Below are 17,626 nucleotides of genomic sequence, written 5' to 3'. Positions count from 1 at the left end.
GTCCGGAGGAACTTTGAATGTGAAACCACATCACGTGATGCTTTTATGGGCTACTGATTTATCTCAGAAGTTCCAGAGCAGAAATCAATTAATTAACTGAGGCACACAGGGAAAGAACTGGTTTCATTTGGTCTCTGTTAAATAGCATGTTCTGTGTGGCCGCCTCCATCCAGGAGAGCCAGAGCCAAGCAGGAGACTCCATTATGGACAAGATGCTAATAAAATTGTTGCTCCAAGTTTTAGTAGTTTACAGTTAACATCTCTGTGTGATGTTTTATTTATTTGGCGAATGAGTTTTATGGTTTAATTACGCAGCAGTGATTTATATGCAGGAGAAACTGGCAAGAGAAAAAGTTCCTCCTGCCCAGCATTTTCAAAAAAAAACCACCCTGTTTTCCCTGGCTCACCAGATCCAGTAATTTCTTACCCATTAAATTTATTTTTTTTCCTTTCTTTTGCCTGGTTCCTATACTTAATATCTTAAGGAAATGCAAATATTTCCAGTGGTAGGATTTGGCCTTGTATTTTAGGATCAGCCTTGTAAGGTACCTGCAGACATTACTGAACATTTGGAAACAGTAACATAAATGTGACTTTCATTAAAACAGAAAGCAAACTTACTTTCAATGGAGTCTCAGTTAGAACTCATGTGAAATTATTTACTTTATGCACAAATGCTGTGCAGGTTTCAGTGGCCTGGTCCCAGCTGCAGGGGAAAGGAGGGGAGAGGGGGGAAGAGGAGGGAAAGCAGCGTTTCCTCTGCTGCACTTTTACTGCTGTGTGGTCACTTTCCATCATCTCACCTGTGGCTTACCCAAACTTTCCTAGCTCGCAAAACAAAGAAGAAGATCAAAGGACTGCAGCAGGGAAGTGCCACGGGAACACGGGATGCTCCCGAGGCATCCGGGAACAAGAGCATCGTCCCCGCGTCGCTGCCGCAGCTGACGCCGACACTGGTGTCGCTGCTGGAGGTGATCGAGCCCGAGGTGCTGTACTCGGGCTACGACAGCACCCTGCCCGACTCCAGCTGGAGGATCCTCTCCACCCTCAACATGCTGGGAGGGCGGCAGGTGGTGGCTGCAGTCAAGTGGGCAAAGGCAATCCCAGGTAATGCACAAATATGTTAATTGCTGAGTGCTGTCTTCTTATGGCACTTAAAAATCTGTGTTTGTTTTCCTTCAAAGCTGTACAGGTGAAGTTTTAGTAATATCTGGGCTTGTTCGTGTCTCAAATGCTCCTGGAGTAGAAAAGTAGAAAAAAATGCAGATGCAGAAATGTGTTTGCTGCAAATTAGGTCATTTTACTTGAACACTTTGACTTTTGGATCCTAAAGTTCGTATTTAAATGGAGATTTGTTTTAAAAGTAATATAGAGAACTATTTTTATTAGCTCTGTGTCCACCTTTTAGATCACAGAATGGTTTGGGAGGGACCTTAAAGCTCAACGCCCAGCCACGGGCAGGGACAGCTTTCACTAGACCAGGTTGCTCCAAGCCCCATCCAACCTGGCCTTGAACACTTCCAGGGATGGGGCAGCCACAGCTTCTCTGGGCAATAAATAATTATTTCTTGAATATTTTTAGTAATTTTTAGACTTTACAGACCAGCACTGCTGTGCTGCTTCTCTGGGTCTGCGTTCATGGATGGTTATTTTTCACTCCCCTTCACCGTATCTGCAGTTTTTTCTTGACTGGGAACAGGTGTTTGAGTGTCGAATTCCAGGGTGGAAGTCAAGATGTTCATTTTCTCCCCAGCTCTGTAGCAGCAACAGTTAAACTGACTCTTACCTGGGGAAGGGGGGAGGTTTGTTGCTATTTTGGCTCCCACCTGAAGACACAGTTAGACACGGAAGGAGTGATGTCAGATCTCAGCCTAGAACATAACACATGGCATCTGTCTTGGGAGAGGCCAGCGCCAAGGATAGCTGAAGATCTGTTTATTCCTACAGAACAAAGGCCAGTGTTTTATGTCCCTCTCGCTCCTGTCAGTCCTGTTACCTACCTGTTACCTACTGTTACCTACCTGTTCTCAGAAACCCTGGCAAAAACACCTCCATGACGCATGTGTTGCCCAAAAATAACATCACAGAACAGGTCTGCCAAAAAAAAAAAAAAAAAAAAAAAAAAAAAAAAAAAAAAAAAAAAAAAAAAAAAAAAAAAATAAAAAAAAAAAAAAAAAATAAAAANATCATAATAGTGCCTCTTTGAGCAGAGGAAATAAATTAACAGTGAGAAAGAAAGTCTGGAAAACTCAAATATATCTGTAACCAGCAGATATGTGACTGGAGAGATTTGTGTGTGTTCCAGTTGACAAGGTGGTGATTGGTCACAAGTTGGACTCGATACCCTTGGAATTCTTTTCCAGCCTCGGTGATTCTGTGTCAAGGCTGTTCACACTGAGCAGTTACATGGGATTAGCTCAGTCTGCTCTAGGAGAGATTCACATGCACACACTTCCTTCTGGGACAGGTCTTTGAGAGACCATCTGGTATTCCCAAATCCAAATTTAGATTCCATTTTATAAAACACTTCTGTGTTCATCATCTCCGCTGAATGGTTTTCCTAATTAGTCAAACCCTTCAGGTTAGAGCATATGCTCTCAATGGAAATGCCAATCTTCTCTTTAATAACTACATTAATAGCAACTATTCTTATCATTTTTATCTCCTTTCTTTTGTTGGCTGAGGTGGTTCCTCATGAGTATTTAATTGTATATCCTGCTCCTGGTTGTAGCCCATCAGCCATGCTGATAGCACGCCAGCATTCCTTGCCAAATCCTTTCTCTGGGATTTCAGAATAATCTTTTCCTGAGGAGGGTTTGAGCACAGATTCAAGGTTTGACCCTGTAAGATTGGAATCACTTCGAAACCCTTTGTATTTTTGAAGCAGTACCTGGTTGTTCCTGCTGTCTCCAAAGCCAGGAGCTGTGTTTGAAGCTGTCAGACGAACCAAGTTTGTTCTGTATTCATCTGCTGGCTGCTGTCTGTTGGCACATCTTCAGGAAGCAGCTTTTTAGATGTTCTGAGCTCTTTAGATGTCAGATGCTTAATAAAATTAGATAAAATCAACTTGAATTCAGGCTCTAATAATGATTCAGTGTGGCACGATAGATTCCTGTTAAATGAAGGCAGGATCTGATAGGAACTTGTTGTAAATCCAAAGCTGCCAGCATTTTCAGAGTTTGAGGGACCAGTTGTCAGATTTTACCCATTTCCTCCTTGCTGGCTTGGCTCTGTTCATGCTGCATATGAGATCAGAAGCAGTTAATGCTGGTAACTAATGCAGTACTTATTTTGTAAGTTCTGTGTACAGTTGTTGAATAAGAACAAAATTTTACATTACGCCATTTATTGTCTGGTGGACTGCTCTCGGGAAAAGTAGCAAGCCCTGTTATTTTTGGAAGGCTGCCCAGTGAATTATAGTGTATATGAAATACAATAGTTGCCTCTATCTGACTGACCATCAGTTCCAGATAACCACATACACATATATTATGATTTTTAAATATTACATCCCCTTTTACTCCCTGTAGTGCCTATGCACTGATAACACAGCAGTTGTGCTGCTCATAACCCTGGTCCTTTTCCAAGTCAAGTTTCAACTGACACCACCACCCCCCAATTTTTATTTTTCTAGGTTTCCGAAATTTGCACCTGGATGACCAAATGACCCTTCTGCAGTACTCTTGGATGTTCCTAATGGCTTTTGCTTTAGGCTGGAGATCCTACAAGCAATCCAATGGCAATCTCCTGTGCTTCGCACCAGATCTCATCATTAACGAGTGAGTAAGACCTGCCACAGCGTTTCTGGGGTTTGCACTCAAGGGGTGAATCACTGGGTAACAAATCCTTGCTGAGATCCCAGATCTGCCTGTCATTTGCAACTTGTTTTTCTTTCAGCAGCTTGCTTAGCGTTTTTAACTTAAGTCAAATGAAAGAAAGGTAATTGAGATATTAAGTGTATTTATATCCAGGAGTTTTTGTGGGAGGTGTTTGGGCTTAAATGTTCCATATTGTGACTGTTCCAGCACCATTCACTAGAATCATTCATGTTATCAGAACCGACACAGTCAGAGCTAAAAATATGTTTGGGATGGAGAGAAAATTTTGGCAAATTGCATAATGTTCTGTCTGTTCAGTGTATAAAAGTGGCAGTATGGTCCTACCAGTTTCCCAGAGTTCCTGATTCCTTAAACATTTCTATCTGATCCTGATTAAAGTAGGGCTGAGAAGACAAGTTATAAGTGGAACAACCTGCCTGATTTGTATTTTCTTGTTGAACTTTGTTATCAATTTTCAAGCAGAGTTGAATTTTGTGGAATATTTGGACTTGTATTTTTCTTGCACCACACATCATTATCCTTGTATTTTTCCATATTTGTGTTGTGAAGTAACTGCTGTAGAGGAGGGAAAGAGGGAATTTGGGATTGTTGAAGTGATTGCATCTAATTGATGTCTCTGTTCCCTGGCCTTACAGTGGAGGCAATACAGTTGGCATGCTTTGACACAGTCAAAATATTTTTGGTTCTGTTGCACTTCAGAATCAGATCTCCCAGATATTTTCCACGTTTAAAAAAAAAAAAAACATAATTGTTGCGTTTTCTGTGGGATCAGCCATTTACATTTCACACGATTCCTTTGTCATGTTTATTTATTCCCTTCCTCTATTTTTTACTCAGTGTAAATATTTATTCAGACTTCTATGAACTATAATCATTACCTTATAATATTAACTTTAGGAAAAAGGTGTGGAGGAGATGGCAGGTGAAGGCCCATGTGTGTACTTGTTGTTTATTAAAGTGCTTAGAATGTATCTCTGGAGCAGAATAGTGTCTATGTGGTGAAACTGAAATAATTGATGTTGTCACTAAGTGTAACAGCATCTACTTTGCCTTACGTCAGAGGTCTCCTGCTGTTTTATCAGTGAATCAAAACCACAGATCTTCACAGCCAGGTGTTGATACTCTTAAAAAACACAGAACTGCAAGGCTAACCCTGTTATAGCAAACAGTAATTCTCAGATTCCTTCCAGTTACAGTTTGGTACATAAATTGTAGATCAGAATGACATTTGTTTTCAATAAAACACATTGACTGAGAGAACTGCAATTTCTTTTCCAGTGGGCTACAGGTTCTCCATAAAACTCTCTGGTCATAACTTTTTATGTCCCATCCCTCAGTATAAAACAGAGCCACCTCGGAGTTCAACGTGGCAAACACTGACTAAAAATAAAACCACTGCAGGAGTTGTGAGAAGGTTTCGGAGCAGGGAAAGCTGGAGGGGCACCTGAGGCTGGGATATTGGGCTGGACAGGAGAGGCATCCTGGGCACTTAAGCAAAAATGGACTTGGATTTTACTGCAAGAAAAAAAATGCCCTTGGATTTGAATGATCAAATGTGTCCACATAGGATAGATCAGGTAATAGTTGGTATCTGACAGTGGGGCAGGACAATAACACAGACCAGAGCGTGCAGAGTTACTTCCATGGTTACAGAGAAGTGCAGTTACTTCTGGTTTAATTTTTGGGTTTCTAGAAATCATTCTTTCAGTTTCTGAACTTTAAAGCCTTGTCATCCTATTAGGTACAATTCAGTGTTTTCAGCTTCAGGAAGGGAACTCCCATCTTGGAAGGGACTCCAGGCCTTGGTGGTTCAGTTGGACCTAACTGCAAAATACTTTTTTAAGATTGATTTATTTATGGGATTAATTAGACTTCCTTTAGCTTCATATATCTGCTTAAGCATCTGAACAACATCAGTCTTCCATGGATTTATCCTTGTGCCAGCCCTGGCCAGTATCATCCTGTGTAGTTACTGTTTACTTACATGGAGTAGCAAGATCAGGTAGCTCGTGCAGTCTGTGATGGGAAAGAGGATTAAATTCTGTTCTTCTTAAATCTTAGGATGGCAGCTTAGCCATTTACTCAGTCTCCTCCTAAAAATTGAATATTTATTGAATATTCCACTTTTATGTCTGTACTCTTATAATTTATTTATTTTTTTAATGGAGATATGTCTATACTAGCTGATAATAAATGTGTTCACACACAAAACTCAGTTTAAGTTGTTGAAACATGGCAGCTGACTAAATCTTAGGCTTTAGGCCATTATTTACTACTTGGAAATGGTTTAAACCTGTGATTTTGCAGTATTGTATAACTGTTTCCCCAGTCTGTGATTCAAAACATGCCCTGCTGGAACTGGCACTGGTGCAGTATCAGCTTTTGGCCTCTAGGTATGTCACAGTGTGCCCAAAATTACAGTGAGCACAGTGACAGTGCACAGTCGTGTTCATCAAGTAGCAAATTCCATTTAAGTGCTGCCCAGCTTGAGAAAGAAGTTCCTGGAAGTCCTGGGTCTCAGGATTTTGACTCCAGTTGCATGTTCACCATCACAGCTCCTTGCTCTGAGGTGTGAGGTCACTTCCATGGTCTTGTTTGTCCTTCGAATCTCATCTGTCATACAGAATATCTGTATTGATGTATTTGATTAGAAAAATAATCAGTGATTACAGTTTTTATAAGCAGTGTTTTGCCAGTTCTCTTATTCCCCAGATTTTTTCCCCAGTGCTCTTCTATAACTCCTTCTGTGGAGTCAGTGTCATCTGGTGTTCAGAACACCAGTGTCTTGTTTACTGGGTTTTAGTCTTTCACAGACTTGACTGAACTGAGTGACTCACAGCAGTGTTGAAAACCCATCACGTGCTTTTATCATCCACACACGTCCCCCAGAGCAAGCACACGTATATCCATGTGTTCCATGGGCTGGGCTGAGCTGGAACACCACCAGTGCCCCTTGGGGAGCTAGTCCCTAAAGCAGAGGGGTATTGGATACTTACAGAGCAAGGAGGAGATTCAGGTTGGACTCAAATGTGCCATCACTACAGTAGGATGCCTTCACAGTGATCAAATGCTGTGCCAGTCACCTCTTTGAGCCTTTTTATGTGTCTGGCAGCAATTGCAGAAGCCTTGAGCTGCTGTGGCCCTGCCAGTGTCCCTGGGGAGCTCCTGAGGCTCCGTCTGGGCTCAGCAGCTCCTGAACTGCCATGGGGTGCAGCTTCCCTGGGATTGCTGGTCCTTGGTATCCCAGAGCTCTGCTTGAGAGCCAGCATGGTTCTGTGGGTAGTTTTAGCTAAGAAGGAAGCACTTGTGGTGCCCTCACTGAGTAGTACAATGCCTATTTTAATTAAGTATAGCACTGAGTTGAAGCATTACATCTGGTCTGTGTGTGGGTAAATTAATCCATGGAGGTGGTAAATGGGCTGTGCAGGGAGGGGAACCAGGATCCTGGGCAGGCAGGGAGAGAGCCCCGAGCCCTGCCCTTCTCCGGGTCTGTGTCCGTGACCTGAGCCCTGTCCCTGGGCAGGCTCCCTGTGGCAGCTGAGATCATCTGATGTGCCCTGGCCAGGAGATCTGAGATGGGAATGGCTGGGACCTCTTCCCAGAGCATCTGCCAGCATTAAGGACGAGGCAGTGAATCAGCCTCCTCGTGCTCTGACACAGCCAGATCCGCAGCCTCCGGGGCACAGGGCAGAGCTCATCTGTGTGCTCAGACCTCGCTGAAGGGAGGGGGCTGTGCCTGCTCTCATTTTTTGAGAGCTACAGTTTGCATAGCCCCGGTACTGCCCAGGGCTGGCATGTCTTCCTATGGATTCTCAGCCTTGTGGGTACGGTTGCATTTACAGCAGACAGAAACAAACGACAGGCTGACCCATTTCATAATGTTTATTTTAACCTTCTGCCCAGAAATGGGCATAGTTTTACGTGAGGAAAACTGCTGAGCCCTGTCAGAGAATGTGTTTAAATTACTCAATTTCAAATCTCTGAGATGCCCTTTGATACGGCCCGGAGGGGTCAGGACAGCATTTGCCAAGCAGCCAGATGGTGGCTTTGTGTCAAGTGCCCTGAGAAACATCCCAGAGCCCAACATTGCACTTACTCCTGTTTCAAGCAGCTTTACCTTGTGTGCACTTTATATTTGTTCTGCTACTCCTTGATTATGGAATCTACTGTAAGTCCAGTGTTTCTGGGTTCGTGTGCAAGCCCACAGACTGTAGCTGTAGATGGAAGGCACTGTCCTGTTCCACTCGGAAGGAATTGTTCAACATCTCCGTTTGGAAACAGTGGGGTTTTACATTTGTGCTTGTTCTAGTTTAATACTGTTTCAGTAGCTTGTATTTCTATCTTTCAAACCCCTTTGGAATTCCTGTTCCCTCTGGTTTATGCACCTTCAGGAAGGTGTAGTTCTTCTTTCCAGTCAGGGTTTTTTAAGATGCTTGTGAGGGTGCATTGCATACTCCTCCTGCAGGGCTAGGGAAGGGAGAACAGAAAACTGATCAGCTTTGCAGGAACTGTAGTTTCATAACCAAATCTTACTTTTAACTTTCACAGGGATCCCTTTTTGTCTCTGTGTAGATTTTAATATTGAATAGGTGATGACTTAGGAAAGGTGACACATCGCTAATGAGAAATAAAGTGCTGACATCACTGCAGAGAGACTCACTGCATGGGAAACATTATTTTGCCTGTCTTTACAAAACAAAAACATGGAAAAGCATAAATCTGTCTTACCCTCTTCAGAACAAATCTGTTCTCCTTCATTTCCCACCCAAAACTAATTCTGCAGTATTCATGGTACCCATCTGTAAAAGGGGATTGTTGTGTCAAATGAGGTATTACTAAATAAAAGGAGGAGTTCCCGTCTTGATGCAAGGTTTCATTGAAATGGGGGGAAAAACCTGAAAAGAATATATGAAAACATAATGTATTTTTCTGATTCCAAGATTTTCCTTTGGTTGTCAACATGGCTTTCTATTTATGGTTAGAAACTTGATTATTACACTACAAAGGTAATGACATTTAATTGCAGTGCTAGTCATCACTTCATGAATGTGAAAGGATACAAGTGTAAAAAATTTGAGAAGTTACAGAAAGTTGCTGCTGTCAGTAGTGAGGAAGTATGTATTAAATTGGGTGCACTTTGCAAAAGTATTGAAAGAATTAGAGAAATCTCTGTCACACCGTGAGCGAACTCGATTTTTGTGTCAAGTTTGTGCTGACGTCTGTTGATAACAGAGCTTTGCTGACAGTCCTTGGTAGAGACAGGCTCCCTTTGTGGCGCTGGGATTCAGCACGTCAGGCTGCCTCGTTCCGCAGTGCTGGGCTGGTGTTTATCTGTGTAACCAAGGCAATCACCTCAGTGGGCTCACGAGCAGAGGGAGCGTCACTTCGCTGTGCGATGCCTCACGTACAGCTTATCGTCTGCCTCTGCACCCCCCGCTGCTCTGAGCACAGCGTGGAAGCCCAGAGATGTAGAACTTCCAGGTACCTGGACATGTCACTAATTTCTGTGCTTTTACTCCTCAGGCAGAGGATGAATCTCCCATGTATGTATGAACAATGCAAACACATGCTTATGGTTGCCCGAGAGCTCTCACGGCTTCAAGTCTCCTACGAGGAGTATCTCTGCATGAAGACATTGCTTCTCCTCTCTACAAGTAGGTGAACAGCTCAATTCTGAACTCTTGGCATTTATATCTACAAAAGTATGTGGTGGACTTGCAGTAGATACTGTAAGATAGATTTATTTAATATGCTGCATGATGGTTTTTATCTTTCAGTAAGATATGCTGGAATAAAGTCACAGCTTAGTAAAATTCTGGCTGTACTGCATGAAAGGTCAAGTGTGGTGTTACAACAGTCCTTTTAGAGTATACAGAAATAAACTAATATGAGACAACATAACTAGTACAGGTTACTGTGTGTAAATAACTTTTACAGTGTTATTTTTCCCCTCTGTTGAAATCACTGTTACCCAGTGACTTCGTTTTCCCTGTGCTCTGTGGGGCTGTAGCTCCCTGAGGATCTCAGCTGCAGCCCTGGCTTGGCTGCAGTCCAGGGACTCACCCAGCAAGGAGCACGTGTGTGTGTGTGCCGGGAGTGGGTGTGAGCCGGGCACCTCGCCTCACACCAGGAAAGCCTGTGCCTGTGTGTCCTGGGAAATCCCATCCCACGGCCGTCGCGGCGATCCCTGCAGTCCCACGGGGCTGAGGGAGCTGCCGACGTGCTCCTGCTTCTGCTTGTCAGATTGGTTTCAGTTCAGTGCAGTGACAGGTGCCAGCAGGCTTGGGAAGTAGCAAGAGCAGCAGCGGATTTTTCAGCGTAGTACTTCTGCATCAGCTTCATCGGATGGTTTGGGTTGGAAGGGGCCTTGAACAGGATGAAAAGTAAATACTATTGAGTTTAAAGAGTTCATTACACAGAGGGTGTAAACATTCCTTATCTCTAGTATTTCCAGGGAATAACAGCATTAATTCTTACAGAGAAATGAGAACTTGTTCACTTTGGTCTTTTCCCTGATAGGAGCAGGAGGAATGTGCACCCCAGCGCTGTCCACGTACAGGGCAGTGAGTGATGGGTGTGGGCAGGGGCACTGCGGTGCCGTGGCCAGTTCCCCCCAGTTCGGTGCCTCAGGAGTGGTGTGGGGACCACTGGGCTGCCATGGCCCATTCCCCCCAGGCCCAACACCCCATCAGCCTGGCAAGGCCCAGCACGGCCTCACTGCCAAGCCCGGAACTGGAACAAGGGCTCTTTTCACAGGAAACTTTCGGCCTCTCACAGCCGTGGGCTTTGTAGGAACTTAAAACCTCCCCAAAAACTGCAGATTTAGAACATTTTCTGGTTGATTCTGAAATCTCTCCCAAAAATTCCTTGAGTGTTTCTGGTGTGGTGTAGGCCAACTTTCCTTACAGGAATTGGAAATTTCCTTAGAGAAATTTCCATGGCAGAAGTGGTGACAAGGCAGCACTGGCAGATTTCGACCCATTCAGGAGCAAGGCCAGGCAGGCCTCTCCATTCGATTTACAGTGAAAGACAATATATCTTCATATTTTGTTGAGTACATACATTGTGTAAGTGGTACATTGTGGAACTTCTGCAAATTGAATGACTGAAATTTGTACAGCTCTTTAATCCACGACTTTGCAATTTTAATTGGTTTATTGTGTTTCTGTGTTAAGTTTTCCAAGAGAAGAGGAGGAGGAGGAGTAAAACAGGAATCCCACACGGGTCTGGACATGTAGCTCACACACAGACATAGCTCACAGACCTTTTACGTGTGAATTATTGAAACAACAGATGACTTGTTTCATCTCCTGCATAGGCAAGGCAGACAAGAGACTTCAGCATCTCTGAGAAGCTGACAGTGCAGCGAGGGTTGAATTTTCTGAGAAGGGGAATGTGCTGTATGACCTCTGTCCTCTCTTGCTTTCAGTCACTTTTGTCTCAGCTCTTTCTCTTCTCTGTCTTCAGCTCTTTCCATTCATTTCACCAAGGCAATCAAAAGCTTCAGAGGAAGGATGTTACGGGCCACTGAGTCCATGTTCTCCTTTGTCTGGGTTAGTCCTTGGCCTTTAAGGAGGACCATCCTCATAGGAGGATGTAGGCACAGGGACTTAACCTGGATTTGAGTCCCCACACCTTGGGTTTCTGACCCCCAGATCCTCATCTGCCCAGCACTACCTCCATTTCCCATCCCTATTCCAAAAAGCTCTGTCCATGCCCCGGTTCCTCCATGGCTTGGGCAGTCAGGTTGTTGTCCAGTCTGTCAGTCCTTGCCTGGACGCGTTACTTGATCCATGTCAGGAGGCTTGGAACTAGATGATCTTTCAATATCCTTTCTGAGCCAAGCCATCCTGTGATTCTGCCCTTGCTCTTCTGCTGGCATGCAGAATTTTTATGGAGTCTTTCTAATGTCACGTTTCCTCAGGCATGGAGAACACGAGAGCTCCAGTCCTGATGGTTCTTCATCAAGGCACTTCCAGGCCTCCATGGACTGATCCCTTCCCTCTTGGAGGGATACCTTTGGGGGTTTTAGTTTTACTTTGCAGGAGTCCTGTGCTTTTTGTTCAGCTAGTCATCAGTCCCAGTTCCTGCTCTTTCCTTGTCTCTCTGCTGTCATTTCAGTCAATTCAAGCCCTTTTTCTTCTGGTCATTTTCATAGAGTCACAGACTGGTTTGGTTTGGAAGGGACCGTAAAGCTCATATCATTCCAACCTGGCCTTGAACACTTCCAGGGATGGGGCAGCCACAGCTGCTCTGGGCTGCCTGTGCCAGGACCTCACCACCACATCACAGGGAAGAATTTCTTCCATATTTCTAACCTAAATTTCCCCTCATACTCCTCGTCCTATCACTACAGTTTCTGATGTAAGAGAACTTAAATAGTGACACAGTTCATAGTTTTATAATGTCTTAAAGGTTCGTATCAATGTTACAGTTCCCAAGGAAGGCCTGAAGAGTCAGTCTCTGTTTGAAGAAATCCGGATGACGTACATCAAGGAGCTGGGCAAGGCCATCGTGAAGAGGGAAGGGAACTCCAGCCAGAACTGGCAGCGATTTTATCAACTGACTAAACTGCTGGACTCTATGCATGATGTAAGTCCTGAAAGGAATGCTGTAGGCATTCCAGATAAATACGTTGGGGCGGTGACAGTGATCTCCTCTAGGCTTTTATTATTTAAAGGGATAAATATCGCGGGGGAGGAGGAGGTCATGCCCCCCTACTGTCTAACTAAAGGTGAATTGACAGCCGTGAACCTGCTGCTCTCAGGCTACTTCTGCAGTGGAATCCACAGCAATTAACTTTATAATTCATTTAATTTTCAGCCTCTTTCGTTTTTAAAAATTATATTGCTTTAAAATGGAGGAACTCAGAAACTGTAAGTGATTTGCAGTAGTAGCAGAGATGTGAAGTTTAAAACCTACGTTATCTCAGAGACAACTAGTAAAGAATTCATGGAATAGTTCGAAATAGCACTGAAGTAATTCCTCAGAGCAGGAACTCATTTGGCTAGGAATTTCAGAATTCAGTCTTTCTCCTTTGGCAATTTAATTCAAAATTACACAGAGCAATCCAAGCAGTGTTTAAAATGGGAAACTTTGGGACCTCAAAACTACTGTTTTTTATTTCGTGCTGTACCAGGCACCTGAAAAGACCTAATTAAGCTTATTCATGTGTATGTCACTTATCTGCTGGAATGGGAATTGATACCAAATCTCTTCGGTGTTTGCATCTGTTCGTTTGGTTTATATTGGAGTGCCACTGACAAGATTTAATTAATAAATGAGGATACCTGTGCCTGTCCTGTTGGAGCAGGAGGTGCTGGGTGGGTAGGGTTTGTGTGGGAGGAGGATGGATGTGAGTGGTTCCTCTGTACATCTTCGTGTGCGAGTAATTCTTTGCCTTATCACTTGTAGGTGGTTGAAAATCTCCTGAGCTTTTGCTTCCAGACATTTTTGGATAAATCCATGAGTATTGAGTTCCCAGAAATGTTGGCAGAAATCATCAGCAATCAGATACCAAAATATTCCAATGGAAATATCAAGAAGCTCTTGTTTCATCAGAAGTGACTGCCTTAACACAAAGGGTTGCCTTAAGAAACCGTCACTCGATAGCTTTGTTTTGTAAAGAGAAAACCTACAGAACTTGTTCCTTTTGTCCTCGCAGCGGTGTTTCTTTTGTAATTATGCACTACATGTGGTTTACAGAGGGCCAAGAGTTAGGCTGGAGAAGCAGTGGATTTCTCCCATTTGGGAAAGAACTGGGGAGAAAGGAAAGGCAAAGAAATCATAAATCGTATCTGTAAGAAATTTTCTCTCTCCCCTCGTGCACCATCCCCGGATGCATCAAACCACCGGTGACAAGCTCTGAGGCTGTTACGAACATTCTGCTAATTAATTAATTGCTGCAGTTGGCTGGAGACAATTTTTTAGGCTTTTTGTTTTTGTTTTTTTTTTATTTTAGTAAAGTGTTTTGGATTTTTTTTTTTTTTTTAAAGTTAAGGTAGCATTTTGGTTTATGCATGTAACCTGAAGAAAGTTTACAAGTGTATATCAGAAAAGGGAAGTTGTGCCTTTTATAGCTATTACTGTCTGGTTTTAGCAATTTCCTTTAACTTTATATACCGTGAACTCGGCTTGTTCATTTTTTCTTACATAATTTTTTTGTAATACTTCAAGATGCCTATTGTACAGCTGGTTTTTTAAGGTGGGGCAGCTCGTAGCTTTCCTAAATGACCTCTAGACAGTAAATCCTCGAGTAGATTCATGTGAAAAAGGGTTGGGCTTTTCTAACCTAATCGCTTTCAACTGTCAAAGCGGCTACAAAAATTTGGCTTTTTTTAAGGGCCAGGGTGGGTGGGAGAACACTCTCAAATCTCATTTCAGAAGATCCGAATGAAACAAATCCTTTTGGTATATTGCAGAAGTGTTGGATATGCAGATTCATAGAAAATTAACCCAGTCCTCACTGGATGTAAACGAGCAGGTTATTTTATATATTGAAAAAAAAAAAAAAAAAAAAAGAAGCCTGATTTTTGCATATGATGCAACAGCCATAACGCAAAGAGTCATGGGCTGCATTGATGCCAAGAAGATCAGTCCTGACTGCCCATCAGGAAATTTTCAGGAAAATATGCATAGCTTCAGAAAAGTTTACTACTGTGTGGAGAAACTCACATTTTCTATACACTTAAACCTGTCATCACACGAGTATATCTGGAAACCCCCACGGACAGAGGAGGTGGACATGTGATTGCACCCAGTGGTTTGGGTTTGTTCTCCTGGACGGATTCCAGAGTCCTCCTCTGCGGGGAGATGTCCGAGCGGCCGCACGGCTGTGACTGGATATCCCAGCTCCAGACTCACCTGGTTAGAGACCCAATTCCACATCTCCACCTGTCACTGACTGCTCCATCCTCTTTCCTGGAGAACAGGAAAGCTCCGCTACTGAGTTCGTGGTCTTAGAGTTGTCCGTCAAACTTTCTGTCTTTGTAAGGCTGCAGCCCTTCACACTGAATTCCTGGCGTGCCATAAATTCCCATAGGCCTTGTGGATTTCTCCTTGTTGCCATTGATAAGGATATTTTCCGACGTTTAGAAGCTGTAGTAGCCTTTTCTACGTGCACCTTAACAATTTTCTGTATCTCAAAATTGAAATATTTACTAAGCCACTCTAAAATTTGATTTTTACTCAAAGTGGCCAGATTATTTGTGTAATAGAAATGAGAAAGATCATCTGAGAAAATACAAAACCTAATATATTTTTATATTTAGTTATAGTTTCAAATATGTATAATCGGTATATTCGCTGATCCGAGAAAAGAAGGGAAGGGCTACTGCAGCTTTAAAAGCAATTTATTAAATGATTGTAAAATAGCTTGTATAGTGTATAATAAGGATGATTTTTAGATGACAGATTGCTTTATCATGATACATGTAATTATATTTTTTGTAGGGGTCACAAATATGATGAGTGGGAACCCGTTCTGTGTGGTTTGGCTGGAGGCAGCACCGGAGGCATCGGTGTTCGTATCCAAAGAAGTGCTTTGTTCAGAGGGGAAAACCTGTGCTCCGTGGGTGTTTGTAGGGTTGGGTTTGTGTTTATTGAATCACTGTGTAAAAATTCCTGTTGGCTTTGGGGTGGGATGCTCCTATCTGTATGGTCGGGAACTGCTCCCGAGGCATGGCTGAACCAGAGCCCCGCTGCAAAAACCGTCAGCCAGGACACCCAGCTCTGAACTCCCCCCGGGGGAATTTCATACACAGCCTCACTCCCACAGCAAAAACAGCTTCAAAATTGGGCAATAATCCACATCCAGGTGCCAGCAATATGTAAATAGAGAGCATGGGGTGTCCACAGCACATTTCTACTTTTCAGCAAACATTGGTTTCCAACTGAAATAGGAAACTCAATTCTCCTTTCTTAAATCTCTTTTTGAATGCTATACCTATTAAAAAGGATCCTATATTCAGTACTTTGGAGTAAAATAGCACCTTTAATAAAAGAAAATAATCATTCTCTCCTTTGATCTGTACAAAATATGTGCATTTTTTAACCGTTAAAGGTCAGATTTTTTAATTATGACATCCAGCCCAATTCCATGGGAATCCTCACGCGCCCGCTTGCCATACAAATACAGATACAGATAGGAGTTTGGTGCTGTTGGGTTTTGAGGGGGCTCTTTGGTTCAAAGGAAACTTGTTCTTACTTTTGAGAATGTTTTATAAACTTGTATCCCCAGAGCCCTCGGTCGGAGCCTGGGGCACAGCGCGGGTCGGGGTGCACGGACCCCAGACTTGGCATTTTTGCCAGCAAAAGCAACTGCAGTTAACTCCAACAGATGATGATGGAGTTGGGGGTTGGAACTGGATGAGCTTTAAGGTCCCTTCCAACCCAAATTCTGGGATTCTGTGATCCCCCCGTGAGAGAACTGGTCACGTAGGAGGAGAGGCTCTCTGCCCCTTGTGTCTGTTTGCCTGTATATTCATTTTTAGTCTGTGGATTTAAGGAAAAACAAAGGAAACTGTGACGTTAGAGAAAGAATCGTCCTGTACGTGCTGTTCAGTTTTAAACTTCACCAGTGAGAAAACGTAGTGCTTTAGTCAGCAGTGAGAAGTCCATGTCCTGTTATCCGTAGTCCGTGTAGCAGTGGGTAGTCCCTGCACTCTGGATAAAGCAGGGAGAATTCTGACTTTGGCTCTTCAGTGCCTTATCACAAAGTGCACGGATCCGCCCAGGGACGGCGGGGGCAGCTCAGGACGCGCCGGGCGCTCGCAATGGCCTTACGGGGGGACACCGGGACAGGGGGGCGCTGGGGGGCCCACCATGAGGGAGGGCAGAGGGAGGGGGGCTGGGAATAGGTGCCAATTGATGCCGAAAAATGACCTCGCCATTTTCACAGAGGGAGGTAGGAAAGAGGAGGAAGTGCCTGGATGGACGTTGGCTGCGGGAGCGTCCCGTAGTCAAGTTTTAGCGAGGGAGGACTTCAGGGACATGACTTAGAGTGAGATTTTATAAAGATTGTATTATTATATCCCTGGAAGTGTTCAAGGCCAGGCTGGATGGAGCTCTGAGCAACCTGGTCTAGTGGAAGGTGTCCCTGCCCATGGGTTGTAACGAGATGGTCTTTAAGGTCCCTTCCAACCCAAACCAGTCGGGGATTCCATGATTATATACCAGTCACGCTCTATCCTTCGCCCAGTCTGCAACCAGGGGTTGCTGAGCCATCAACATCACATAGGAACCAAATTTTCCAGGAAGGTCGAGAGCCTCTCCAGACAGAGGCCTCGTATCCAAGGAAAGGCTGTGTGTGTGTGCTTGTGGTAAACAGCCCACCTCCAACAACTTGCACAACAGCAGAGTCCAGCGATGGGTCATTACTCTATTTTGTATATTAAACAAAAAGATATATACTGGGGACGAATCCTATATCATACCGGTGTATGGCATTATTAAAAAAATCATTATTTTTATCACAGCAATTTTAAACAGCATAAAAGAAAAGAAAAAAATTAAACCAGTGACTCCTGTTTAAAAATAAAAGTTGTAGTTTTTTATTCATGCTGAATAATTCTGTAGTAACAAGTCTGTAGTTTTCACCTACTCAGTGAAATGTTGGACTGTAAAAGCTTGTGTGGAATTGTTGAACATTTATTTTTTCATTTAAATTTGCTGTTCTGGTAATACAAAGCCACACATCTGTACAGAAGTTGCAGTAAATGTGAGCCATTTACAGCAATGTCGAATAATGGACAGAAACCATATAATAAAATTCTGCTTTTTTCATTAAA

General features: G+C 43.4%; 1 protein-coding gene across 1 annotated transcript in view; it reads left to right on the top strand.

The window, feature by feature from the left end:
- The window catches only part of NR3C1 (nuclear receptor subfamily 3 group C member 1), a 66,804-nt gene extending 49,178 nt beyond the window's left edge, over nucleotides 1-17,626 (top strand). The window contains exons 5-9 of the mRNA XM_027902203.1: nucleotides 829-1,107; nucleotides 3,635-3,779; nucleotides 9,363-9,493; nucleotides 12,274-12,431; nucleotides 13,254-17,626. Coding sequence (XP_027758004.1) covers nucleotides 829-1,107; nucleotides 3,635-3,779; nucleotides 9,363-9,493; nucleotides 12,274-12,431; nucleotides 13,254-13,406 — 866 coding nt within the window. The 3' untranslated portion in view covers nucleotides 13,407-17,626. The remainder of the gene's footprint in view (nucleotides 1-828; nucleotides 1,108-3,634; nucleotides 3,780-9,362; nucleotides 9,494-12,273; nucleotides 12,432-13,253) is intronic.

This window comes from Empidonax traillii, unplaced genomic scaffold (genome assembly GCF_003031625.1).
Source record: "Empidonax traillii isolate 1590-97213 ecotype Southwest subspecies unplaced genomic scaffold, ASM303162v1 scaffold22:size5013007, whole genome shotgun sequence".
Lineage (NCBI taxonomy): Eukaryota > Metazoa > Chordata > Aves > Passeriformes > Tyrannidae > Empidonax > Empidonax traillii.
This window is presented reverse-complemented; position numbering and strand designations above follow the sequence as displayed.